General features: G+C 45.3%; 1 protein-coding gene across 2 annotated transcripts in view; it reads left to right on the top strand.

Moving 5' to 3' along the window:
* The first annotated feature begins 20,395 nt into the window (after positions 1 to 20,395).
* Positions 20,396 to 26,892, top strand: part of Intu (inturned planar cell polarity protein) — a 56,433-nt gene continuing 49,936 nt past the window's right edge. For both annotated transcript variants that reach the window (XM_041658899.1, XM_041658898.1), the window contains exon 1: positions 20,396 to 20,608. In XM_041658899.1, coding sequence (XP_041514833.1) covers positions 20,463 to 20,608 — 146 coding nt within the window. In that variant the 5' untranslated portion in view covers positions 20,396 to 20,462. The remainder of the gene's footprint in view (positions 20,609 to 26,892) is intronic.

The following is a 26,892-nucleotide window of genomic DNA, read 5'->3' as shown; positions in this document are numbered from 1 at the left end:
TCCTACAGATCCTTCATCCAATTTAATTCATACTTATTCCATATTAACCTTCCAAAGGTGATTAAATGACCGAATCTTTATTATTAAATAATCCATATAGCTTACAGAACAAAGGGAAAGTAAGGACAATAGTTCTACTTGAATAGTTGATTTAGAATATTTTGAAGAAACCTCTGAGTCAGACTTGGTAGCTCACACTGTAAGCCCAACACCACCTAGGGAGTAGAAGCAGAAGGAATAAGAGGCCAAGTTCTAGGACAGTGGAACCTGCAGAGGTGGGGTGAGGGGAGTGGAAAGAGAATAAAGTCTCTTAGTATATACTGCAAAAAAATCCTAGAGAAGCTAAATAAGGAGAACCCAAAGAAAAACATATAGGCATCCTCCTGAATATTAACCTTCAGCAAGCGATGAAAGGAGACAGAGACCCACATTGGAGCACAGGACTGAATTCTCAAGGTCCAAATCAGGAGCAGAAGGAGAGAGAGCTCGAGCAAGGAACTCAGGACCATGAGGGGTGCACCCACACACTGAGACAATGGGGATGTTCTACTGGGAACTCACCAAGACCAGCTGGCCTGGGTCTGGAAAAGCCTGGGATAAAACCAGACTCTCCGAACGTAGCGGACAATGAGGACTACTGAGAACTCAAGAACAATGGCACTGGGTTTCTGATCCTACTGCACGTACTGGCTTTGTGGGAGCCTAGGCAGTTTGGATGCTCAACTTACTAGACCTGGATGGAGGTGGGGGGTTCCTTGGACTTCCCACAGGACAGGGAACCCTGATTGCTTTTCGGGCTGAGGGGGGGGGGGACTTAATTAGGGGAGGGGGAGGGAAATGGGAGGCGGTGGCTGGGAAGAGACAGAAATCTTTAATAAATAAATAAATTAAAAAAATCCTAATAAAAGATTAAAATACCTGTTTTCTCTAGCTGATAGTTTCATAAAAATAAATTGTCACTAATAATAAAACCTTAGTAGGCAAAGGTGCTTTAAGGCACGGGCTTCACCCAGGCCTGAGGGTACTGCCAAGCAGGGTCTCGGCGGGACCTCTCTGCCCCATGCTGCGTTTGTTTCTGTCACTCTACACGGTGACCTGAAGCTTTGTTGCCCTAGGGTCCCGTGAGCATGTGAGTGTCAGAAGTCCAGCAAACCGAGAGCACAGTGTGACGCCAGACCCTTCTGCATTTTCCAGAAGTTGTGAGTTACCGTGGCCTTTCTATGGAGAACCATAACCCTCCATGCCACCGACAGTGCTTGGGAACAGGATAACGGTGTGCAACCCCTTTTAGTGAAAAAGTCCGTAGACTCTGGCTCCCCAGAGGAACCACCGCCAGCGCTTAGGCTGAGCTGTAGTTAACTGTCAGCATGATGCGCTGTGTGTATACAGAGATGACACCCAGGGCTCTTGGCAGAAGTGTGTTTCTAGAAAGGGATTTGCCATCACTGTTGTCCAAAAACCATCTTGACTGCTGTAAGCAGGCGGGGGGGGGGGGGGGGGGGGGGGGGGGGGGTTGGGCTCTGAAATCCTCCCTGCGGTGGCTTCTGGAGCTTCCGGCATCACTGGTATCCCAGGACATGAGCGCCAATAACAAACATTCCAAAAACTAAAGTCTCGTGTCTCCACATCCTCATTTTTCACGCAACTTTCAGAAGGTATCTCACGTTAGTCTGGGGTCTTAGAGAGGCAGGTACCAAAAAAGGAATTAAACGTCCGGTATAGCTATTCTAAGTGGGAGACAGTGTCCTCCTGTCTCCCCAGGGTGTGATCTGTGTCTGGCATCCTGGGCTAGGTCCTTGGGGGCTGCAGCCTGCAGGAGGCGTGGACTAAGCAGGAATCAAAGGATGGCAGGATTTCAGAGCCAAGAAGTGGGACTTTACTGTCAGGAGTGATTTCCCCACCACAGACAGTGTGAAGGGAAGATGTAGAAGTTTCTAGAACCTTCCAACAATAAAAAAGTAGATAATTCGTAAAATGGACAGATTCCATATAATTCAGAAATGTTATCAATGACTTTGCTCCAGGAGAAGGAGTCCTAAAGCCTATCCAAACCAAGGAATCTATATTGGGCAATTCTTCTGTTTACCACCAGGTGGAGCTCTTTTGCCTTTTTAAAACAATTTTTTAAAAGAATTGATACAGGATTAGTTTGATGGTTTGAAAGCTCTTAAATCATCTTTTAAAACCACTTGAGTGGCTTCACTCCGTATTTGCAACTTTTATAAACCCGATTTCTCCCCAATTACTACAGACTGATCAAATTGCAAGGTTAGTTTTTTTAAAAGCCACCAAGACTAAACATAATTAAATCACTAAAATGAGGTCATAGATAACGCTGCTTTTTAAATTAATTTGTTAGGCTAGCATGAAAAGTGATGAGTTTCATTATGAAAGTTCCATGTATGTACGCCCACTCCTTTGCTCTTACTCTTGCCCCTCCCCAACTCTCTGCACCCAGATCTTCTGCCTTTCCCCTAGTTGGCCCCCACTTCATAATACTACAGTATGTCTATTTTTTCAACAAAAAGTTGAAAAAAAAACCATTTAATCCTCATATTCAGTAGCCGCTGAAAACACTATCCCAAATCTTCCACCTGTTTCATAATTATTTTCTATTCATCCAAAATGCATCCTGTATAGGGAATATATTGCTTTAAACCAGACTTGAGCACACACATGCACGCACGCGCATGTGCCCAAGCTCATGTGTGCATGTACGTGCTTGCACCTGTGTGTAGGTGTGTGTGTGCATGTGTGTACACTGTACACGTGTGTGTGTGTGTGTGTGTGTGTGTGTGTGTGTGTGTACGGCCCCGCACAGCACTGCTTTGTGGGAAGGGTAGTGGCACTGAACTCAGGTCTTTGAGCTGTTGAGGGATGCACTTTTTGATTTAATTTTCTCCCAGCCCAAGAACAATATTTTCAAGAACCTCTCTGCATCCTTCCCCCAAAGAAGGCAGCACACACAATTAGCACTGTTTACACTTCAGACTGGGGCCTTGAGCAGGAGTCTATTCTGTGCCTGCGCTACAGGGAGCTTTCATTACCATCCCAGGAAATTTTTTAGAAGAAACGAAAAAAACGTAATAATAAAATCAGTGATACAGGTGGCAGACCTGTTAAGGTCTGTAAGAAATTCAGTTCTTGCTTTCATATATTTAATAATTGCACATATTCCGAGGTAGAGTGTGAGATGCCGTCACCTGTGTGTCATCTGCTTCCCGTCTCTGTGACAAAATCCTGACCAAAAGCAACTTGGGGAGGAAGGGTCTGGGGGAGCTGCAGCAGGGGAATCCGACAGTTGGCCGGATGGAGGAGCAAGAAGTTACCCTCTACCTGAGACTCCACAGAAGAGGGGTGGGTGACGATTGTAAAAGACTGGAAGGACCTGTGAGAACCAGATTACCAAGGATCTTTCAACAGAATTAGGAAGTCTTTATTTTCTCCGAGAACCATGGAAAAAATTTACAGTGTGAGTTACACGAAGAGGATACGATCACCAGCCTGAGGGTGCTCAGCACCTAAAGGAGCAACTCGATGGAAAATCGGGAATGCCTGAGCAAGATAAACTGATTTGACAGGATCCATTTGGTTTTTCGGAACCATTAAAATAATAGCATTCAGCGGCGGCATGATTGCTCAGCAGTTAAAAGCAACTCACTGCTCTTCCAGAGGACCCAAGTTCCACTCCCAGCACCTACGTGGTAGCTCGCGAGAATCTGGAATTCCGGTTACAGGGGGACCTGATGCCCTCTGCTGGTCTCTTGCGGGCACTGCATGCACATGGTGCCCAGATGGAGGCAGAACACCCATACTCATAAACTTAAAACAACAACAGTAATATTGAGAGACAGCACCCAGGCTCAGGGCACTGACTTCATTTCAGTGAGCTTTCCACTCTACGTCCTTTCGAAAAGTTTGGGCCTCTCTCTTACTGGCAAAAGACTCTTACACTCCCTTACCCCACACCCTTTAAGGGGATTGATTCACTGTATTAAAAGAAAGTGATTTCAATATTTCAGTTTCTGAAAAAGCTCATCATTAATTTGACCAATATATTTCTAGTCGGTAAATTTCAAGTGGGAAGCAAGTGTGACTTACTTCATGCTTAGGCGGTTCAAGAACCCTCGGCTCTGTGGACCCAAGAGGCCTGTGCTCCGTAGTGGACGGTGCGTGGGAAAGCTCCCATGAACCTCAGAGCACCAAGGCTTTCATCTGGTATTTTGACCTGAAGGTCTTTTCAAACATCACAAACTTTGCTTTTAAGTCTAGTTTCAATGCAAATAATCATGACTTCCTTAAAATTGAACAATGTCTGTGAGAGTCCTCGTCCCAGTTTTTAAATCACCATCTTCAGCTCGTTTTCCTGTTATAACACCAATGGGAATTGAGTGAAGGGTTTCCTTGCATGCTAAACTCACACACACACACACACACACACACACACACACACACACACCTCCACGGCAACATACATGAGCCAGTGGTGTTAAAAGAAAGAATCAGGACTATCTTCCACCCAAAGAAAGCTCCTGCTCACACCCTCTGAACTCCCTTACCCCCCCCCCCCCCCGAAATGTCAGACACCCACTCCCTGTGCAGCCAGTGCCTTGTGGAAGGTTTAACCCTTAGTTATGAGAATGCACCGCCCTCTTGTTGACCATTCCTGTGGGTCATTAATGGTACCTGGGCCTTCAGAGAATGGAAGCACTCAGCAAAGGGGAGGAGAGGCAGCTTTGCAACTTCTCCACCCATCCCCTCCTCACATACAAGTTCCCAGGCCACTTTCATCTGGGTGTGGCCCCAAAGGCTGAGCGGGAGGCGGCTCTCCCCACTGTGAAGCAGCTCTTCGGGAGCGGCTCACACAGACACCAAGAAACCAAGGCTGATCAAAACATATGCACTCCTGTGTTCTGAGACAGACTATCAGTCAGGGAAGGAGAAGCACCTAGCTTCTATCACTCGTATCTACATAAGTAAGGGGACTTGAGAGCAGGTACAGGCTTTGACCTTAGAGAGGAGGTGGGAAGGGAGCATGAGGTGTTGAGAGCAGGGAGGGATGGCAAAAGGACAGGGCAGCACAAAAGCAGAAAGGAGGCTCCAGGGGGAAGAAGAGCACAAGGCGGCAGAGGGAGCAAGAGAAATAAGACAGATCTTTGGAAAACTGCCGCAATCAAACCTAATTATGTGTATGCTGATTAAAGGCAAATTAAGAAGAAGCTGGGGGGCCGGGCGGTGATGGTGCACGCTTTTAATCCCAGCACTGGGGAGGCAGAGGCAGGCGGATCTCTGGGAGTTCGAGGCCAGCCTGGTCTACAAGAGCTAGTTCCAGGACAGGAACCAAAAAGCTACGGAGAACCCCTGTCTCAAAAAACCAAAAAAAAAAAAAAAAAAAGAAGCTGAGGGGTCATCAGTAACCCTTTATGCCACTGAACTGACCCCCAGTTGCTAAAAGACGAGGTGCATGACTGGCCCCAGAAAGCATCAGCAGAAAGCCCTTCCCACCTATTTTGTTCTAAAACTTTACACACAGAAAAGTTTTGGATCCAGTCCTAATCACGTTATCTGTCTATCATCTATATAACACCCCCTCTCTCTTTCTCTCTCTCTCTCTCTCTCTCTCTTTCTCTCTCTCTCTCTCTCTCTCTCTCTCTCTTTCTCTCTCTCTCTCTCTCTCTCTCTCTCTCTCTCTCATAGATCTAAAGATGAAAATATTAGTCTCTGAATAGTACAAGAGAATATTAGGCTGTGGCAGTGCCAGTGCCCCTGTCTTGGACAGCAGTGAAAATAGACGAAGACAGACAGACAGAGTTTAGTGCATAAAGAGTCAACTCCTGAGAAAGATGGGGACTCTCGGTCCTATGGGCAGCTGATGGTGGAGCCCCCAATTCCCCACCCATCCCCAGGTAGGAAGATGGAAAAGGAGCCTTGCCCGAATGCCTTGAGAAGAGTTTCTAAAGAATATGTTCTCAAGAATATTCATTGAAGCGGGCATGGTGACATGCACATCTGGGCTCAGCACGTGGGACGTGGAAACAGAACGATGGCCAGTTTGATGCTAAAAGAAAGGGGCTTGGGGAGAAGGAAGTACAGAGGAAGAAAAGCAGGGAAGGAGAAAATGAAATATTGGTAAAGCCAATGATAGGCACGAGGGGGACATCCAGAAATGCTAAACTGTTATCAGCTTTCCGTGATAGTTAACTCTGCTCGTCAGTTGCACAGTACCGAGAATCCCCAGGAGGCACACCTTTGGGGTCTGTGGGGAGTATCTAGTTGGGTTAAGTGAGGCAGGAAGGTCTGCTTTAACTGAGGATGACATCATTCCATGGGCTGGAGTCCCAGACTGAATGAAAAGGAGAAAGTGGGCTGTGCTTCCTGGTGCAAAGGCAGTGTGATCAGCTGCCCCCTGCTCCTGCCACTGTCTTGCCTGCCATGGTGGACTGGGTACCATCAATCTGGGAGACGGCACACACCCTTGCTTCCTTAACTTGCCTTTATCCGTTATTTTAGCACAGCAACAGGAAAATATAGTCATATAAAAAGACACTCTGTTGTATGTTCAGCAATGTCTGAAAGAAAATACAGACATAGAACATTAACAGGAGGAAGTCTTAACTAGTTCAATCCTGAATACAATTGCATTTGTAATATGTAAATATTCCTCTGCATCCACATGGCACAGATGCTGTGTGTTCAAAAAGCCCTGTCTTCCGCCTTCCTTCTCGGTTTTCTCCTCACTTCCTACCTTCACTTGTGGAATATTAGTTGAAGATGTGTTGCATTTGTTTATGCTGTGGAATATTTGTTTAATGATGCAAAGATGTGTTGCATTCTTTTATGTTGTGTTTGTTTAACTCTGTGAAGCTGTGTTACTTTGCCTGCCTAGAACACCTGAAGGTCTAATAAAGAGCTGGATGGCCAATAGTGAGGCAGGAGAGAGATAGATGGCGCTGGCGGGCAGAGAATAAATAAGAGGGGAAGAGAAGAAAGAGCAAAGAGTGAGAAAAGGAGGAGAGAGAACACCAGGGCCCAGCCTCCCAGCCAGTACGAAATAAGAAGGAAAGAAAGAGATATAGAATAGAGAAAAGTAAAAGCCCAGAGGAGAAGGTAGACAGGATAATTTAAGTTAAAAAAAAAAAAAGTTGGCTAGAAATAAGTCAAGCTAAGGCCAGGCATTCATAAGTAAGAATAAGTTTCCGTGTGTGTGTGTGTGTGTGTGTGTGTGTGTGTGTGTGTGTGTGTGTTGGGGGGGGAGTAACTGGGTGGCAGGCGTCCCAAAGAGTAAAAAATAAAAACAAAACAAAAAAACTACAATCACTATTCTGTAGTAAATACCTGGCACCTCTGCCAGGTGCCCCACCACTCTGGTGTCCTCCACTATAGTGCAATACCGGACCTCAAATGCACAGGTAAGAACCCATGCTCTCTTGATAATTGATTGCAGCATATACTCGTCTTTAGACAAAAAGGCCCCTCCTCGCTGGTGTAATTAAAAAGAAAATAGAGAAGTGTGCTTTGTAGATGACAATATCCGAAAGCCAACCTCTGGAGGTAAAGATTAGATCACACTTCTGCATTTTTGTTTGTTTGTTTTTTGTTTTGGTTGAGACAGAGTGTCTCAGTGTAGGCTTGGCTGTGCAGCACAGGGCAGCGAGTGGCCAGTGCTCAGTGGCACAGCGCTTGCCCCACTAGCGTGCCTGGAGCCCTGGATTCTATCCCCAGGACAGTAAAGGTAAAGGAAAGCATGGAGCGGTCCTACCTGCCTCTGCACCCAAAGAGCTGGGATTTGCTGTGGTTTTTAAGATCTAGACTTGCTATGTATATGTTGTCTTTGCAACGGAAGGGCAAAGTTGCATCCAGTGTATAGAGAGAAGTCAGGAGGTAGGACCGCTCCATGCTTTCTTTTACCTTTACTGTCCTGGGGATAGAATCCAGGGCTCCAGGCACGCTAGCCGGGCAAGCGCTGCGCCACTGAGCACTGGCCACTCGCTGCCCTGTGCTGCACGCTCCTCCTAAGGCACAGAATACACAGATGGTCTCTAGGGTAGTGCTGCACAGGTGAGCCAGCGTGCAGCCAGGCGTGCTGGAGAAGGGCTTTGGAAGTCTCAAAGCACTCGGACTGCATCTGCTGGTGTTGTGGCTTTGATTTAATATTGGTCCCTGCTGTGCAGCCTTCTCACCAGCTGTTAACGCCTCTATTGAGAAACCCCTCTGGCAGAGAAGTCCATGTTCGACTAGTAAACTTCTGCCTGACTCCCTCCTCCACCCCCTCCTCTTACTTCTCTCAGTCTCTTTTTCCCCTACTCCCCCTTCTGTTGTTTAAGATGAATTATCTCTCTGTACCCCAGCCTGTCCCCGAATGATCTGCTTGCCTCCATCTCCTGAGTGCTGGGATTACAGGCATGTACCTCCACACATAGGTTTATGAGCTTCTTCTGTGTTCAGCTAGGTGCTGTGGAGCCTGCTTTAATCCCTCCTCATCCCCATTTGCCCTTTCGTTCAGGAACCATCCATTGTTCATCCTGCTGATGACTGACAGCCCAGATCCGCTGCTGTAGCCCTGTAACAACCTTCACTGGAGAGAATCACCTAAGCAAATATCCTTTCCAGATGCAAGGACCCATCCTGCTTTGATTCAGGACGGTACTCCAAGATCATCCCCTGATAAGGACACAGAATTGGCTGAATATTTGTTGAGACCGTATTATAGTTTAAGTGTTCCTCCTGCCCACGTGAATCCTTCGTTCCCCTCCTTCATCCCCCAACATTTCCCAATAAACTTTGATGGAGGAAGGTCATTGGCTAATAAAGGAACTGCCCTGGCCCATTTTATTGGTTAGAGGATAGGTGGGAGGAGTAAACAGAACAGAACGCTGGGAGGAAGAGGAAGTGAGCTCAGAGACTCCACAGCTCTCTCGGGAGCAGACGCCTCAGAGAGAGACGCCATGCCCCACTCCCGGGATGAGCCATGCCCCGCTCCCGGGCAGACACACGGCATGAAGCTCCAACCCAGGATGGACTAGGCTAGAATCTTCCCGGTAAGACTGGTTCTCACAGATTATTAGAGATGGGTTGATCGGGATGTGAGAATTAGCCTGTAAGTGCTAGAGCTAAAGGGCCAAGCAGTGCTTAAAAGAATACAGTGTCTGTGTAATTATTTTGGGGCATAAGCTAGCCGAGCAGGCGGCCGGGGTGCTGGGAACGCAGCCCCGCCGCCACCCTTATTACTTCAAAACTTCATATGTGGAAATCTCCACCTCAGAGGCAACTTCTCAAAGGGTCTGACTGTCCTGATTATAACCTCGGAAGATAGGTTGAGTTGAGAAGTCTCTCCTACATGAGAGTCTTTCTGACAATAGGTTGATTTGAGGAATCTATTCTACATGAGAGCCTTTCTGACCTCTGAAGGAAGTTTCTGTGTGTTTGGGGGCAAGAGTCCCAACCTTTATGGTTTAGGAAAAGAAAAAGAACCAGAACCAGAAAAAAAAATGCAAGCGCAGGGAACCCAGGAGAGTGTGGTGGGGAGAAATTCATGCTGGCCTTGCAGCTGCCAAGCACTGGCTAAAGCTATTCCTGCCCACAAGCCAACTGGGTGGTATCTACTCCATGGGCAACTTGCCATCTGCACCCCTGAAAATGCCCGTGTTCATTTTCTCTTGACACACAAAAGTACACAACTGGTTCAGAAGTCGAGTGAAACCAGGAGTTCTGCTTAGGCTCTCCCCGAGCAAAGTCAAACTTTCCATGGGGTTAAAACATTTAAGGATCCAGGTGGGCAGAGGGTTTTCCGAGCTTATGCAGGTCATTGGCAGAACGCAGTTGTTTTGTGGCTGTGAAACCTAGGTCCCCATTTCCAGGCTGGCACTCAGCCAGCTTGCACTCTCTGCTGCTAAAGCTACTCCCGTGAAGCACTCTCCCCGCAAGCCACCCCAGCTCCACAGACTTCTACTCAGGAGGCTCTCTCCACCTGCACTGGCTAGCTAACCACCAAGCACCAGGGATCCACTTACCTCTCCCCAGTGTTAGAATTACAAGCAGGCCACCCAACTGTTTTGACATGTTTCTGAGCATCAAGCTCCCCGTCCTCATGCTGGCAAAACAAGCATTTTACCGATGCAGACCTCTCTCCCAGCCCCTCGACTCTCTCTGGCCATCAGTCACACAAAGTTCTCGCTCTTCAGGACTCTCAAAACTAGGTCTCTCTCCTCATCCCACAGCCAACTGCACCCCGAGGACCAGTGTGCTTAAGTCGTTGTGCTTTCAATCCCTCTGTTGTGACATCTTTGGAGAATGTTCAGAAACCCTGCTTATCACAACTCTCAAAAGGCCTGGAAATCTCTTTACGTTTGTTACCCTGGTCAACCTCTCCCTCTGGCCCCAAGAGTTCACCTTTCCTGTGCTTTCCTCAGACCTCTGCCTTGGCCCCTGTCATATCTTGACTCCCATTTCACACGTGGAAGAAGCTAATTGTGCTAACTCCCTGGACTTACACCAAGTAGCTGCTGCGCATCAGGTGATTAAAACATCAGACATGTATCTCTCCATTGTTCTGGAGACCTGAAGCTGTTAGGAGGACCGTGACCCTTCGGGCATTCTAGAGGATGTTTGGCTCCATGCCTGTCTTTGGTGCTGCTGGTGATCTTTGGTACTGCTCCCCGCTTCAGTGCCGTCACTGACCGACCCCAAAGGCTCCTGTGTTTCAGGCTTGGCCCCCAGGGTGGTGTTGCTGAGGAACCTCGACCAGATAAGACTCTACTCAAGGGACCTTGGGTCTCTTTCTCCTCCTCCTCTGCTTCCTGGTGTCGAGGCGAGGAATTTGCTTATCTGAGTGTCTGCTGCTACTCACATCAGACATTCCTGAAGGCAGTGTGCATATCTGCTCATCAGATGGGGCCATCTGTTTCCCATGGGTCTTTCATGGTGGTGACAGAAAGCTCACTACCACACATACAGATTTGTCACTTCATATCTGCTATCCAACAGTGTTCTCTCTCTCTCTCTCTCTCTCTCTCTCTCTCTCTCTCTCTCTCTCTGTGTGTGTGTGTGTGTGTGTCTGTGTCTGTGTGTGTGTGTGTATTGTCATGCTCCTTCCATGTGTTTTTGTTCCTGTTCTTTTATTTTTTATATTGATATATATATATATATATACTATATATATATATATATAGTGTGTGTGTGTGTGTGTGAATGGCTGCATGTGTATCTATGCACAAGTGTTTTGCCTGCATGCATGCCTGTGTACCTAATGCAAGCAGAGGTCAGAAGAGGCTGTCGGATCCCCTAAAACTGGAGCTACAGATGGTTGTTAATCCCGTGTGGGTGCTGGGAAGCAAACCGAGGTCCTCTACAAGAACAGCAAGTACTCTTCACCAATGAGCCCTTCCCAGTCACTTTTCTGTCTTATAAAGCCCCCTGACTGATTGAATAACACCCTAATTCAGTATAATGTCATCTTTGCTATATGTCAAAGACTCTTTCAAAATTAGGACCCATTAGGGCCCTTGGGATTAAGAACTCCATTATACTGAGGGTGACATAGATCAGGGTATAACAGCACCAGAGACCTCAACTCCATGGCTAACAAGGGACAATGAGATCAATGATCCGCACTGACGACTTGACTACGTTTAGAATCACCATGGAAACACAACTCGGGGCATGTCTGAGGCGTGTTTCCTGGAAATGAGAAGGGGAGACCGTCCTGGGATACAGAGACTAATAAGAGGACGAAGCAAGCGAGCTGAGCGTCACCTCCATGGCCCTGGGCTTCCTGACTGGAACGCCATGTGACAAGCCACTACCTGCTCCCTTGTTGGGCCATCCTCCCCAACCATGAGCCAGAATAAACCCTTTCTTCTTTAAACCACCTTCGTGGGGTCTTTTGTCATAGCAAGGAGACAAATAACAAATACAAACTGAACATACAAATTTGCATCTTGAATATTTACATACGTTTGAATCGTAATTATTTTATTGCTATCAAACATTCTCTTTAAATTTCATATAATTTCATTCTACGAATTCAGATCACATCATTGCATGAACGAACATTAAAAAGCATTCATTATTGAAATTTATCTTTTAGATTTTCATTCTGATAAATTATACTTTTATAAGCATCACATTCTTTGTTTCCTTCCTTGGATCAAAAGACAAACCCTTCAATTTCTTGATACTCAGTGGAAGAACACCAGACGAGTGTGCAGAACAAGCCAAGGAAATACTGCAGGCAGGAGCGTGGAGTAGAAGTTTCTGTGCCTTGTGATGAAACCCACTCTCTTTCACCCTCTTCACCTACGTAGCAGCCGGGACAAGAGAAACTTACCCAGGAGAAAAGCGATCTACACACGATGACTTAGCTACAAAGCAAGCAAAGTCCCATCTAATCAGAAGTATAAAATTAATCTATTGCCAATTACAATTAGTCTGTGCCTACGTCATCACTGGTTCGACACATTTTAAAACACCTTCCAACTTCTCCATTCCTTCTCTCCACCATTGTATCTGATTCTGAATCAGGTTCAGAACAGATCCTGAAGTCTCTCGTGGGTCATCCCCCATCCCCAACAGTCAACCCCCCCCCCACGTTGAACATTAAACTAACCTTCCACTTACCCTTCCTTTTTCTCCCTCCCTCCCTCCCTCCCTCCCTCTCTCCCTCCCTCCCTTCTCCTACTCACCCTGACCACGAGGTGCAATGGTATATGTTGCTTTGAAACCAAGGAACAACTGAAGGCAAGCACATTTCAAAGCTATCTCCCAAGGACTCCATGTCAGACACGCCTGTGCCCACCCTTCACATTTCTTGTTTTAATTTTTGCATGTTTGTTTCAGGATGGGGCCTTGCATGTAGCCCTGACTGACCTGGCTCTTCTTACATAGAGCAGGCTGGCCTCCAACTGGTAACTATCCTCCTGCCTCATCCTCCGGAGTGCAGAAAAGAAGAGTGCCACCAACCCAGCTTGCACATGGTTAAAGGGTTTCAAGTCCCACCCACAGGGGCATCTGGCTCCTCTTCCCAACTTACTTTTCTCAGTCTGCTTCACAGCCACAGGGCAGTCTCATTAGTCTGCAAGCGCCTCCTCCTGCCTGGCTTGTTGGTGGCCTCAGGTGGCAGCGTCCTGCCCTGGAGCGGCGCCTGGACACTGGTGTCCTAGACTGGGGGTGCCTGAGGTCCCTGAACTCAAGGTGAGGCGCGGAGCGCGCACTGGGAGGCCAGAGAGCGCCCCTGGAGCTAGGTGCCTGGAGGGGTCGCGGGGACCCCGGGTGCAGAGAGGGACCGCGAGGCACCCGGGCCCCGGGGATCGGGGGAGGGGGGGCACCACTAGATCGCCCACCTGCAGAGACCTCGAGATTGCTCCCCCTGGCGACCCCGGAACACAGGGACCCACAGTGCCATCTGGTCATTCGTATCTTTATCCAGGACCTTAGTGGAGCTGGGGACCCGCTGACACCCGCCGCCGCCCCGAGACTCGCCATCGCGGCGGCTCCCCACGGGCATGTTTCAGGGGAGTAAGACCAGCATCCCCAAGCCTGCGCCCCGCAACCTGGAGGACCTGGATTCGGTGCAGCGCGTCCTGCTACACAGGTCAGTGTGGGCTCTCAGGGTGCGGCCCAGCTGGGCTCAGAGGCTGGGTTTGCCTAGATGCAGGGCTCCCCTCCCGGAGTCTGTGCTGTCCCGGGTCGCAGAGACTCCAGCCCCACACCAATAGGTTCGGTGAGACTTCAAGAGGACCATGTGTCTTTCAAGGAGCTCTGCACTTTCTGTGGGGGATTTGAGGGAAGCTGAGAGCTTTGCCTGGGCTTTGTGAGTGAGATTAGAAAGAATTTCTGTTTTAACAAATCTAATTTCACCCCACCCGCTATGCGCCGCGGAACATTAGCTACACAACACAGGAGTCCTCCTAAGGAAGTGAATCTCAACTTTCCATCAGCGTATTCAACCCTGTCTTTTATGCAAACCAGACTCACAAAGATTAAAACCCACGCTGAAGGCGATGAGTTTATTGGTGAGAAAGGAATCCACGCGGTACATCTTGACTCGTAGAGTGTAAGGCTGAAAAGGACGACAGTTAACGTTGCTAACTCGGAAGTCCCGGCCTTACTGAGATATGATGGGACGGGGACTTGCTAAGACGTAAATGAAGTTTCTCTTGAATATGTTTGCGGTGAGGACGGGTAAGCCAGCTTAGCAAAAACCTGCCAGGGACGTTTACGTGACTTCTCTCATCTGTAAACGTTTCAAGCGACCCTTTTAAGTCTTTGTACAAAACCATACGAGCTGCAGAAAGTGTGAGGGAGGGGGCGTTATGCAAGGGGTTTTAAAATCGGATTTCTTTGACTCCAGAGCTGTCTTTTGAAACTCGAAATTTTCTGCGACCCGTTCTGCATCCCGCTAGACAACTGTGGCCATGTAAAATGAAATACTGTTAAGGAGGAGTTAAATTCTCCAGGACAATCCCCCTTGCGTTTGACAAAAATTACAATTGAGGAATGACCCCAAGTGGAGCTCACTGTAAAATCCTTCGCAGCGTGATTTTGGCCTAGCTGGGAGGGGAATTTATTTTAAACTCCACAAGACTCCATTGCAATAGAATTTCCTCATATTTTTCTTGTTTGAAATGTCAAATAGAAAAAAAAAAGAATCCAAACTGATTAACAATACAGGGCCTTAAATCTAAAGCACAAGCCTGCCTGAATGAAGCAGGGCAAAAGAAAATGTTTAAACTGTTTAAACTGATGTCTTCGGCCTGGGGGTGATCAGTTCTGAATGGGTATTTCCGGAATACACCTGCTCAGCATTATACCAAAAAGCCATTTCATGGGCATTACACGTAACTGCTACCATCTGCCCGAGCAGCCCAGAGGACCTGAAACACAGTTTGTCAGGACCACAGCTCACAGGGATTTCTTTTTAAAAGACTATGAAAGTCTTCTCGTTTTCGTATTGCATTGATTTTTCTGTGTTCTATTATTTTGTGTTTTATTGTCATTTTGTGTTTTCAAAACACCTGTTTAAAACCTTGTATCGAAGTTCCTCTCTCATTCGATGAGGATATATTTTCATATACATTCATAGTGTTCAAATACCTTTTGCTGACACATATAAAGGTTTGCATAAATATAATAGAAACACCCTTTAAATCCTATCCATCCATTTACTGTCCGTCTCATTAAGCAGACCAGTGCATTATCTATGCTTTAAAGTTGTATTGGCAACATTTCTATGTCTTCCTTTTAGGCACATCCCTTGCTCATGGAGACAACCCTACTGAAACCCAGTGGGTTGCACACACACTCAAAGACTTGAAAGTAGGAGGCTGGGAGTTAGAGAAGAAGGGGTCTAGCAGGGAAGGGGTGAGACAGGGTAAAGGGGGTGTTAAACAGCTTAAAATTCATTATATGCATAAGAAACTGGTGGCAGAATAGTTTGACAAATGCGTTTATAGTTTGTAAGTAGAGATGGAGCATGAAGACAAGTAAGGCTGGACCAACTGGGCTTGGGGCGCGAGTGGTGTCATCTGCTTCCGCTACTGGGTGACCGAATGGGAAGTAATTTAATCCCGTCGTTTGGTTTTTGCAGGAGTGGGGATTGAACCTACAGTTTTATGCATGATAAAGAAGCATTTTGTCACTGAGCTACCCAGCCTGCTTCTAGAGCCTCCTCTGTGCTCTATCTTCAGTTAAATGCTCTTATCACAATTAAGTGCTGTACATATGAACAAGGGATTCCAACTTCATGTGAGGAACTTAAAATTTCAGACTGTAACTTCATTCCATAAATTTAGCATTGTGAGTGTCTTTTGTGTGTTGTGATTCTATCTTCAATTTTGGAAAACTCAACGTTAGAAAGTCACAGTATCTTAAATATTTATTGACCTATCATCATTTTAAAAATCACCTTAAAATATTTTTAAACCTATTATTGCTCATTTCATAAAGCATAGTCCTATGTTCACACTTAGGGTAATATTGATTAGCTCCCGACAAAGCTCCCTGACATAAATTCGTGCCCTGTGGGTTAACTCAACATCACCTCCCGTAGCCCTGCTTTCATTTATCTCTCATTGCTGGTTTCTCCAGCTACTAAATAAAGAGCCCTTGAGCCTGCTAACGATGGTAAATATTTAATTATGTTCTTATCTGGAGTATTTTATGTCTGAATTGTATTGTTTGCCTAATTGAGATGGTAATCTATGGAAATTGGGACCTTGTTGTCTCCTACATGTTAAACTAAACATTTTTGAACTTCAATTTTTATGTAGTCAAAAATGGAAAATGAGAATATACCACAGTCTAAGTCTTTAAAGTTTTCTTGTGATTTCTAATTATTAAGCCCTTGGACTAACAGAGTGTTTTCACAAGGTCCTGATGCCATTGTCTTTTTCTTTCTCCATTCTTTCCCAACACGTACAAGGATATTAAAAATTAATAAAGTTAGAGATACAATTTGCTAATACCACATCCCCCAAATTAAATTAAGAATAAAAATAATTGTTGTTATATTGTATGTGGGTCTGTACAAAGATCAAGCAAGGTCATTACACACACATATTCTCTCTCTCTCTCTCTCTCTCTCTCTCTCTCTCTCTCATTAAGCTAACAGATGAAACTTAATTAGTCCAGGAAGCTGACATATGGAGTGTTTATTACAAGGAGTTTTTTATAATATACTTTTATGGAGGATATTTTATCTTTTCTTTCTTTTTCTTTTCTATGAGTCAAGTTTGTGAAAGGAGAGAAGTTTATAGAAGGGACAGCCAGTCATGTCATCATGTCTCTAGGAGACTGTCATTTGGGGACATTTATGCATATGCATATACATACACAAACATATACATACATGTATATGCATGGAATATTGATTGAGTGAAGATAGAAAAAAAGGACTTCTGACTTGGGTAGGTGTATTTGGAATGCTATTTAAAAAGAGAGCTATTGTTGTACTGTAAAGGTTGTATTGTACCTGAACAAATGCATCCTGTAGAAGCATCAAGAGAACTGCCTAAGTCTACAGAGTGACTCAGTCTACTGAAAAGTTTTGCATCAGGTATTTTACACGAATCAATTCACTATACTCCTAACAGTCCTGTGCAGTGAATGTACAGAACAGGAAAGTGAAGCTTGCAGAGACTGACGTGCTGGGGGTACAGATGTGGTTCTGTGGAGGGATTCAGAGACAGTCAGGTAGGTTCAAATTCACCAAGTGGGAGTGGTGGCAGAGTGTTCAAAAGTACCAGCCATCCTGTCCCTCATAGGACTGGGGCAAAGCTTAGGGCATCATTTCCCAAGGTTTCCAAACCATTCGGGGCCCTCACTTAAAAGAGATTTGGGAACTGGAGAGATGGCTCATGGTTTAGAATAATTGTTTTTCTTGCAGAGGACCCAGCGTGATTCCCGGCACCCACATAGTGGCTTATAACCGTCAGTAACTTCAGTTATAGGGGATCCAACACCCTCTCCTGACCTCCTCAGGTAACAGGCATACACATGGTGCACACACATTCATGCGAGCAACACATCCATATACATAAGGAAAAAATAAGTCCTTTAAAAAACAACAACAGAGATTTATAGGCTTCTCCTCTGCAGATTCTGATCTCATTGATGTGGGGCAAGGTCTCAAAAACTGTACCTTTAGTAAGTTGTGAGTGATCCCTTTTGATCAGACGTGTTGGCCACACTTCCTTAATGAGGTTAATAGATAATAGGAAAGAAGATCTAACTCCTAGGTGATACTCAGTTATTTGATGTAGGGAAAAATGTATCCGAGACAAGGTTTTATGAATCCCAAACAAGCCTCAACTTCTCTACGAAAGCAAGGATGACCTTGAACTTCTGCTCCTCCTGTCTCTCTCTCTCCCTAGTGATGAGACTACAGATGTGCACCACCACAGCTGGTTTATAGAGTGCTGGGGATTGAACTCACGGCTTCCTGCATGCTACATAAGCACTCTGCCAAATGAGCTGCATCCCCAGCCTGAACTGGGAAAAGCATTTTAAACACTATACAGAATTTGGACTCTATTCTCTAGTGAAGTAAAACATTATGAGGTTTATGAGCATAATGTAAAATTAATAGATGCTCATAGAAATTATAGACTATTGCTTGCGGGAAGAAAATTGGATATTTTGCTAATGAAAATGTCTTTTATAGGACTGGGGAGATGGTGGTTGGAAGCACTTGCTGCTCTTCTTAGAGAATCTAGGTAAGAGTCTCAGCAGCTACATGGCAGCTCACAACTGTCTGGAACTCAAATTCCAGAGGGGTCTGTGACCCTTTTTTAGCCTCTGAGGGTACTAGGCATGCACTTAGTACACAGATATACATGCAGGCAAAACACCCACATACATAACACAACATATTTTTAAATGTCTTTTACTTTAAAAAAAAAACTTCTACTAGGTTGCTTTAAAAATGAAGAAATGCAGCCAGGCATAGCTGTGTACATCTCTCCTCCCAGAACTTGGGGGGCAGAGGCAGGCCAATCTCTGTGAATGTAAGGTCAACCTGGCCTACATAGTGTGTTCCAGCCCAGCCAAAGCTGCACAGTGAGACCCTGTATCAAACAAACAAATAACAAACAAATGACTAACTTACCAAGCAGATGCCTAAAGCACATTTTTATTTTGGAAGGAAATCTTAGGCAAATCTGATTGTTTGAAATTGTAGTGGTGGGAAAGTATATACGTTTTATCATAAATATAATGATTATAGCAAGCCTCTTTAATACAGTGACCTGTCCCTATCTGACAGTAGGTCATAAGACACTTGTCATTCCAGAGGGATCCTGTCCCTTCCTAGAAGAAAGAAATGTAGAATAATAAATAAACCCAGGCATTGCTGAGTCTTTCTGTGCAGCCTGTTAGCAATCTGGCCTATGTGATTACATTTCCATAAGAACTAGAAAGACAAGGTCCAGAGACCCTCCGGATTGATGAGCTTATGGAGGCTCTCAGAGAGTGGACAGTGAAGGGTATCACTGAATTTCTGCACTCCTTCTCCCATACCTCACCCTGTGTATCTTTTCATCTAGAGACTTTGTAATGATGCATAATAAAATGGTAACTATAAGGATTTCCCTGGATCTGTGAGCCACTCAAGTAGATTATTCAAATTTAAGGAGAGGGTTATGAGAACCTCATGTTGTAGGCAGTAGACAAGTAAAAACAAGCTGGAGCCTGTGACTGCCATCTTTAAGGGAAAGGATGGGGCGGCAGTCTTGGGAATGATCCCTTGACGTGTTATCTGAGCATCTCCAGCCATGTTGAAGTTACTGGATTAGCTGGACACTGCTGGGGTCCACTGCCTCCTTGTGGGGGAGACATCTCCATACCGTTTGAGGTCATAGGCATCTTCTTTGTTGATTGTGGTATATTAGGAGTGGAAAACCAGTATTTTTTTCTAGATGCAGAGTGACATTAGGTGAATGATCTAGTCATCCTATTTGAACACAATCATTGTGGTACTGACACCCTGATGACTTGTCTTCTAACCAGTCAGCTATTAGAAGGGACCAGCAGGTGAGTTGAGTATGCTAGTGTACATACATTGAACCAAGAGAAGGGAGCAGGGCTGTGCGAGATTTCACCATGACCCAGAGTGATGTGCAATCTAGAACACATTGCTCACGTTGAGAACTTATCACGTAATACTTTCTCACTTGGCTGATCTTGGAAAATGAAACCTGGAGCAGTGGCTCCTGAGGAGAAAATGTAGTGTGCTGTAATAATTAAAGTTCATTTCTTGGTTGACTTTGTTGCCCGCTAGCTGCATAACCATTCTTACCTCACTAAGTTTCAGTTTCTTATTTAATTATAGAGAACTGTTTACTTCATTGTATGCAAATACTTAGCATAGTATATGAATTGAGACTGAACGTAATTGAGTTGGCAATGAATGACTCAGTGATAGCTATTATGTACCTTAAAAATACTTGATGTTAAGTATTAACAAATCACAGATAAAAATTGTTTTTGAAAAGAAAGAACTGAAATATTTGCATTAGCACCTACGGGTGCATGAATGCAAAAGCTCTTTATCTCTAAGGCTCTGTCAATACAAGAACAACAAACCTGGCCAAATGGAACCCATCCTTTTGGATCACAATTTTAAAAAATTAGAAAAAAAAAAAGAAAACAGGACAAGTAAAACTGTAAAATACTCAGCCTGGAAGGGAAAAAAGGAAAAGGGGGGGAAAGAATGTCTGCCTCATTCTCTGTTTGTGGAACCGCGGAGCAGAGAGTGCACAGCCTGTGGGAAGTACACATAGGCTCTCTTCAAAGCTCCGCTTCTTCACCGGGAAGCTTCTCTGTCTCCCGGGCAACCGGCGCTTCAGCCAATCGCAGCTGAACATCGGGGTCACGTGGCCCGGCCTGGCAAAATGGCGGCGCGGCTGGAGGTGCGGCTGGCTGGTGCTGGGGTCTGAGTGCTTTCACCAGGAGCTCTCGCGATCCTGACGATGTCGGACCCCGCGTGGCGAGACTCGCGTGGGCGCCCGGCCGAGCTCCCTGGCGACCTGTCCTCACAGGAGGAGGAAGAGGAGGAGGACGATTCCGACGCCGGGGCCAGCGACTTGGACTCCCGCTCCTCAGCCAGCAGCGACACGTAAGGCTCCCGGGGTTGGCGGGTCCTCGGTATCGCGGGTCCCGGGCCCCAAGCTCGAGCGAGGGGAGCGCAGTGCTGGTCTGCTTCCTGTGGTGCCCGCTTCCCGGTGGGCTCTGTGCTCTGTGAAGGATGTCTGTGCTGCTCCTGAACCCTGTCCTGCAGTACTGCCTTCTTACTTGTGACGTGGACTCCGGCGCATTTTTAAAAAAGATTTACTTTTTATTATTTTTGATTGTGTGCACCTATGTGTCTTTGTGTGTTTGTGCACGTGAGTGCAGTGTCCATAAAGGCCAGAAGAAGGCGCTGGATCCCTGGAACTAGAGTTTCCAGTGGCTGTGAACCACTGTGTGGGTGCTTGGAACTGAACTCCTGTCCTCTCCAAGAGCAGCAAATGCACCCAACCTCTGAAGTCCCTCTCCACCTGCAGACTTCTGCGTATTTACAAGGGAGGAGACACTACACATGTTGTAAGGCAACTATTTTAAACTCTGGAGAGGTTTTCCTCTTAGGGAAAGAAATAGATTGCAGAGAGGAAGTCTCCTCAGCACCTCACTATCAAGACAGCCTCTCTGGCTTCAGGGTAGATATTCATGCTATATTTTTTCTATTCAACCCCAGAGCTTTCTATTTCAAGTCAAAATTATTGGTAATACCATGAATGAGTTATTTTGATTCACAGTATTTTATTTTTTTAAGTAATCCCTACCTGTTGCTGTGTATTAAGGACTTCTTGGAAAAGCCGGTGGTGACTTATAGTGAATGCCTGGCAGTGGAAGGGTTCAGGCCACTGTTATCTACAGTTTTAGGATAACATTTTATGTGTAGTTAGAACTAGCAGTTACAGCATCTTCAACGAACAGTATATAACACTTTTTTTTTTTTTTGTCATTAAAAGTGAAGGGAAACCCTACTTAAATCCATTCTGGAAGCTTACTAGGGATAGATTGTATTCTTAAAATTTTGAACGAATGTGAGAATATTAACTTTTTGTAAGTTATCATTGTCATCTTAAAAATGCTTTAGAAATTTGTGGTTCTAGTTTCATGGCTGTTGTTGCAATAGGAAATTATGACCAACTTAGAGGAGAAAGGGTTTACTTGGCTTACGATTCCAGGTTACCATTCATTACTGAGAGAAGTCAAGGCAGGGCCTTGAAGACAGGTCAGCTTGCTCTTTATTCTATAACAATCCCTCCAAACCAAAGCTTCAAGGCAGAAAGCGTGGAGGGCGGTGCTGGTAGGCATAGGCAGGCAGGCTTATGCTCACCTGGCTTTCTTGTAAAGTTTCAGTGCCACAGTGGGGATGCTGATAATTTTATCGGGACCCAAAGAAAATTTAGGATTATGGTCAAGTCCTTACTGGACTATTCTGTGAGACTGGATCATCAGTCTTGAGGTTGTTCTGGATGTAGAACTCAGAGGAAACTGCAACAAACATACTCTGAAACATTGGGTCATCTGGGTCATTTGTTCCCACTGGAGATTTTTTCAGGGGGTCTTCCTTGATCAAACCTTATTTTTCTTAACCAAGAATGAATCCACAGCCTCTCACTTCTTGTGGAAAGAAAAGTGAAACGTCTTCTCCAAAGTAACATATATTTGACTTAAATTTTGTAGTCAAGACATTTTAATCAAATCTTATTTTTCTTAACCCAGAATGAATCTATAGCCTCTCACTTCCTTTAGAAACAAAAGCAAAATCTCTTCTCCAAGTAACATATCTTTTGACTTTAATTTTGAAGTCAAGGCATTTTCAAAATATATAGGTTGGATTAATCTAGCAGCATTAGTAATCCAATGTCTTTTAGCAGCTGTTGCTCCTTCCTCAGCATTCAAACAATTCAAAGAGAACACAATAGATTACAGTATCCAGATTCTCTGTGTATTTTCCATCTTTGCATGGAAGTTAAGCCAGGGCAGATGGGAGCTGGGGCTGCTAGTTTTTCTCCCTAACCCAGGTAGCTAGGTTTGGGTCCAGGTCCTAGACCTGGAATTTTAATCCCAACTCTGACCTGGGCTGGTGGCTAAAAAGCCTCAGGTAATGAGCATTTTTGTGAATGAAGCACGATTAATAAAAACTCAGGATCAGAAATTGGAGTTCAACCTAAAGATCCGAAAAGCAAAACAGTCAGCCACTGGCTCTTACCTTGACCTCAGTCTGAAATGGCAATCTGCCTCCAGGTATCTCAGCATTAGACTGTGTGTCGAGAGCTGTCTCCTCCCGTTTTATATTCCTCTCTAGGGCTGGAATTAAAGATGTGCACTACTGGGATTAAAGGCATGCACCTCTCCATTTCTATGGCAACTAGTGTGGCTACTGGGATTAAAGGCATATGTTATCATAACCTGGTCTGTAAGGCTGACCAGTGGGACTGCTTTACTCTCAGATATTTAGACAGTCTTTATTAAAATACAGTTGAAAGACCCCATACAAGACCCCATAATGTTGACAGTGAGATTAACCATCACCTCATCACCCACTGTTTAGTTTTCTATTCTGTGTGTCTACACTTGTCCTGCTGTTATACCTGCTAGTGTCATTTAAGTTCACGGTGACCACTTTGGGAAAAATGCACTGTTCTTTTCTCAAGAGGAGGAGGATGTAATTATCTGGGATAGTGCAAATATCCATTTTACTTAAATGAGGAAATGTGCCGGTCAGGATACATACTGTGTGGATCTTCTCCAGATCCATGTGGGCAGAAAATGTAGTAAGTACGTTACATTTACACTGTGGTAAATGAAAACACTGCTGTGATATCTGGATGGCTCAGCAGATAAAACAGCTTGCTGCTAAGCCAGACAACCCGAGTTCGATTCCTGGGACCCTCACGGTGGAAGAACAGAATGGACTCCACAGAGTTCTCTGCTCTTACACATGCCACATGGCACATATGTACATATGTACTTGCACACACACACTTGCAAATACACACAATAATAATAAATAAACCACAAAGTTAAAAAACAAACAAACAGAAACCTTGTTTTGTGGGGAAGAGAAGCTGAGAAAGAACCCATGATGATGCATATGGAAGGCATAAAAGCGAAATGGTGGGGGAGAGTTAGGGAGCTAAAGAAAAACAGAAGTTAACAACGGGCTGTAGAACAGGGCATTGGACAGACATCGCCTTAACCAAGAGGTGGATGGGGGAGACCACGTGAGGGCCGAGAAACTCTCAAACCACAAGAGACGAGGGAGACCTGATGGCAAGCAGCAACACGATCTGCTGGGTGGAATCCTGGAGCCCAAACAGAACGGTAATAGAAGAGCCGTAACAAAAATGGAGTCTGGAGTCAGCTCACAGGCCAGCGTTAGCATCTTACTGGCAGGCGAGTAACAGCTGGGTAAGATGTTAACACAGGGGAACGGGGTTTTATGGGAACACAGGAGCACCTTTGCAACCTTCTTTAAGTCAAAAATGAACCCATATTTAAAAAAAAAATTCTTTTAGAGCAGGAATTAAATCTAGCTGTTTCAGTTCACATTTTTGTAGTGACTTCAAGAGTCAGCAGTAATGTACTTTTTAATTTAATTTTATTTTATTGTTCTTTTTTGTTACTTTATAAATAATACCAATCAAAACTTCCACTTCCTTCCCTCCTCCCACATCCCTCCCGCTGTCCCACTCACCCTTCCTCCCTCCCTCTCTAGTCCTAAGACAGGGCAGGGTACCCTGCCCTGCTGGAAGTCCAAGGCCCTCCCCTTCCATCCAGCACACAGCTGACTGTGACTTCAGTTCCCGGGGACACGACACCCATGCACATAAAATAAAAATAAATGAATTTTAGGAAAGGTTATTGTTCGCTTGCCACCTAAAGGCTTCCAGGAGGCTCACAGCTGTCTGGACTCCTCAGATCAGAACTGGGAGATGCTGAACACTAACTTCAAGGAGAGGTGAGGTTGAAGCGTCTGATATATGTGCTTGGTGATCTAAGTGCCACTGAGCATCTAAAGTGATGCCAAGTATTGGAACCATCTAGACCAGTGAAGTGTTAGTTTTGATGTCTTTAGCCACCTATTGCTTTACTTTTTTATGATTATTGTACACTTGAAAAGTCTGTGTTACTAATCAGCTATACAGACTGTATATATTAACCAGCTATACAGACCGTGTGTACTAACCAGCTATACAGACCGTGTGTGACTAACCAGCTATATAGAACGTGTGTACTAACCAGCTATACAGATCGTGTGTACTAACCATCTGTACAGACCGTGTGTGACTAACCAGCTATATAGACCGTGTGTACTAACCAGCTATACAGACCGTGTGTACTAACCATCTGTACAGACCGTGTGTACTAACCACCTATACTGACTGTGTGTTACTAACCAGCTATACAGACCGGGTGTTACTAACCAGCTATACAGACCGTGTGTATACTAACCGGCTATACTGACTGTGTTTACTAACCGGCTATACAGACCGTGTGTATACTAACCAGCTATACTGACTGTGTATACTAACCAGCTATACAGACTGTGTGTATACTAACCAGCTATACAGACTGTGTGTACTAACCAGCTATACAGACTGTGTGTACTAACCATCTGTACAGACCGTGTGTACTAACCAGCTATACAGACCGTGTGTACTAACCAGCTATACTGACCGTGTGTACTAACCAGCTATACAGACCGTGTGTACTAACCATCTGTACAGACCGTGTGTACTAACCAGCTATACTGACCGTGTGTAATAACCAGCTATACTGACCGTGTGTTACTAACCATCTGTACAGACCATGGTAGTGATAGAATAGCATATTTTGGGGACTAATTTTTATGGTATTCAGAAAGCAGTACTTGACAAAAATTTAATACAAGAATCAGAGTTGCTACTAAACACTCAGGAAAGCAAAGGAGACTTCTGTTGGGTGACGATTAGAACACAGATTAAACCCTTTCCTGCCTGGGCACTCAAAGAATGGCAGCGTGGAAGGCAGCCTGTGCCTCAGAACAGAACAGAGCCATCAGTTTATTGCCACAGCATGGGTGTTGTTGCCGTTTAATGCTGTTTCCACTTTAATGGCAATAATTTGGGCACCTAACAACCGACTTCCCATCTCTCCTCTTTTACGGCCACAGGATGAATTATGTAAAGTGTGGCTTTACTCTCCTTACTGTTGCTGCTAATGAGGCGTTGTGCGGAAATTAGAGGTTACAGCTAGGCTCATTGCGGACTGTGATTATAGCTGCCTGGTTCCGGCCATGGTTGCAGTCTGTGGAAAGATGATGCTGTTTTTTTGAAAATTGTTATCTAAATAAAGTACATGATGCATGACTTCATTCTAGCTGAAGCCATCCCAGGTGCTCCCCATGCAGATAGTATGCTTATCCGTGTTTTCCAGGCAGCTGGCTTCTGTGAGTTCAGTCAATACTTTCAATAACCAATGCGAATTTTGAGATGTCCAAAGTGAGCTATAACCACACGGTGGCTGGGTTAGTGGTCTCTCTCTCTCTCTCTCTCTCTCTCTCTCTCTCTCTCTCTCTGTGTGTGTGTGTGTGTGTGTGTGTGTGTGTGTGTGCGCGCGCATGTGTCCACAAGCACATTTGGGTGTTATGGGCATGTTTGCCCAGGTGTACACACGTGAAGGCCAGAGGTGATATTGCTGGGCCTTTATTGCACTTTACCCTACTTTTTGAGGCAGAGTCTCTCACTGAACCTGAGCTTGCCCTTGGAGCTAGACATGTGCTAGCTACCATGTCGTTGTGTGAGGGATTTTTCTCAGAAGACACAACACATATTATTTACTCACTGCAGAGCAGACAGCAGTGTCTGACTTGGTGAGTCAGTGAGGATCTGTGGGGGTCACTAACAGGAGTTATAAGGGGTTACTTTCAAGGGGCAGAGATACCTCAAAAACATATGCGTCTCCCGGAATGAAGGGAGACTCAAGCTTCAGCCCTAGAGCCCTCTGCACAGCATATAGACAGGCCCAAGCATCTCCACTGTGCACAGCATGTGGGCGGCTCCACAGACCCAAGCATCTCCCTGGGCAGCTGCTGTTTAGAGTCTCTTCCCCAGCAGTTCCTGCTCATTCTGTAGATCTGGGTCTTCTAAAATTGTCAAGTTTTTACTTTCCCAAACGTGTGGCATTTTCTTTATCTCTTGAATCTCCTGAGCCTCCCTTTCCCTCCTAGAAGGAACATGTTAATTCAGTGGACTCCACTGTGCAATGTCCTCCCTGAGCCCGGCTTTTTTATGTGGGTGCTGGGGATCTGAACTCAGGTCCTCATAGTTGCACAGCAAGTACCTTTCCCCCCCGAACCATCTTCAC

The sequence above is a fragment of the Microtus oregoni genome, unplaced genomic scaffold (assembly GCF_018167655.1).
Source record: "Microtus oregoni isolate MIOR12 unplaced genomic scaffold, Mior012 000010F_ref0000083, whole genome shotgun sequence".
In the NCBI taxonomy this organism is placed as follows: domain Eukaryota; kingdom Metazoa; phylum Chordata; class Mammalia; order Rodentia; family Cricetidae; genus Microtus; species Microtus oregoni.
Note: the sequence above shows the minus strand (reverse complement) of the source record. Positions and strands in the feature narration are given on the sequence as shown.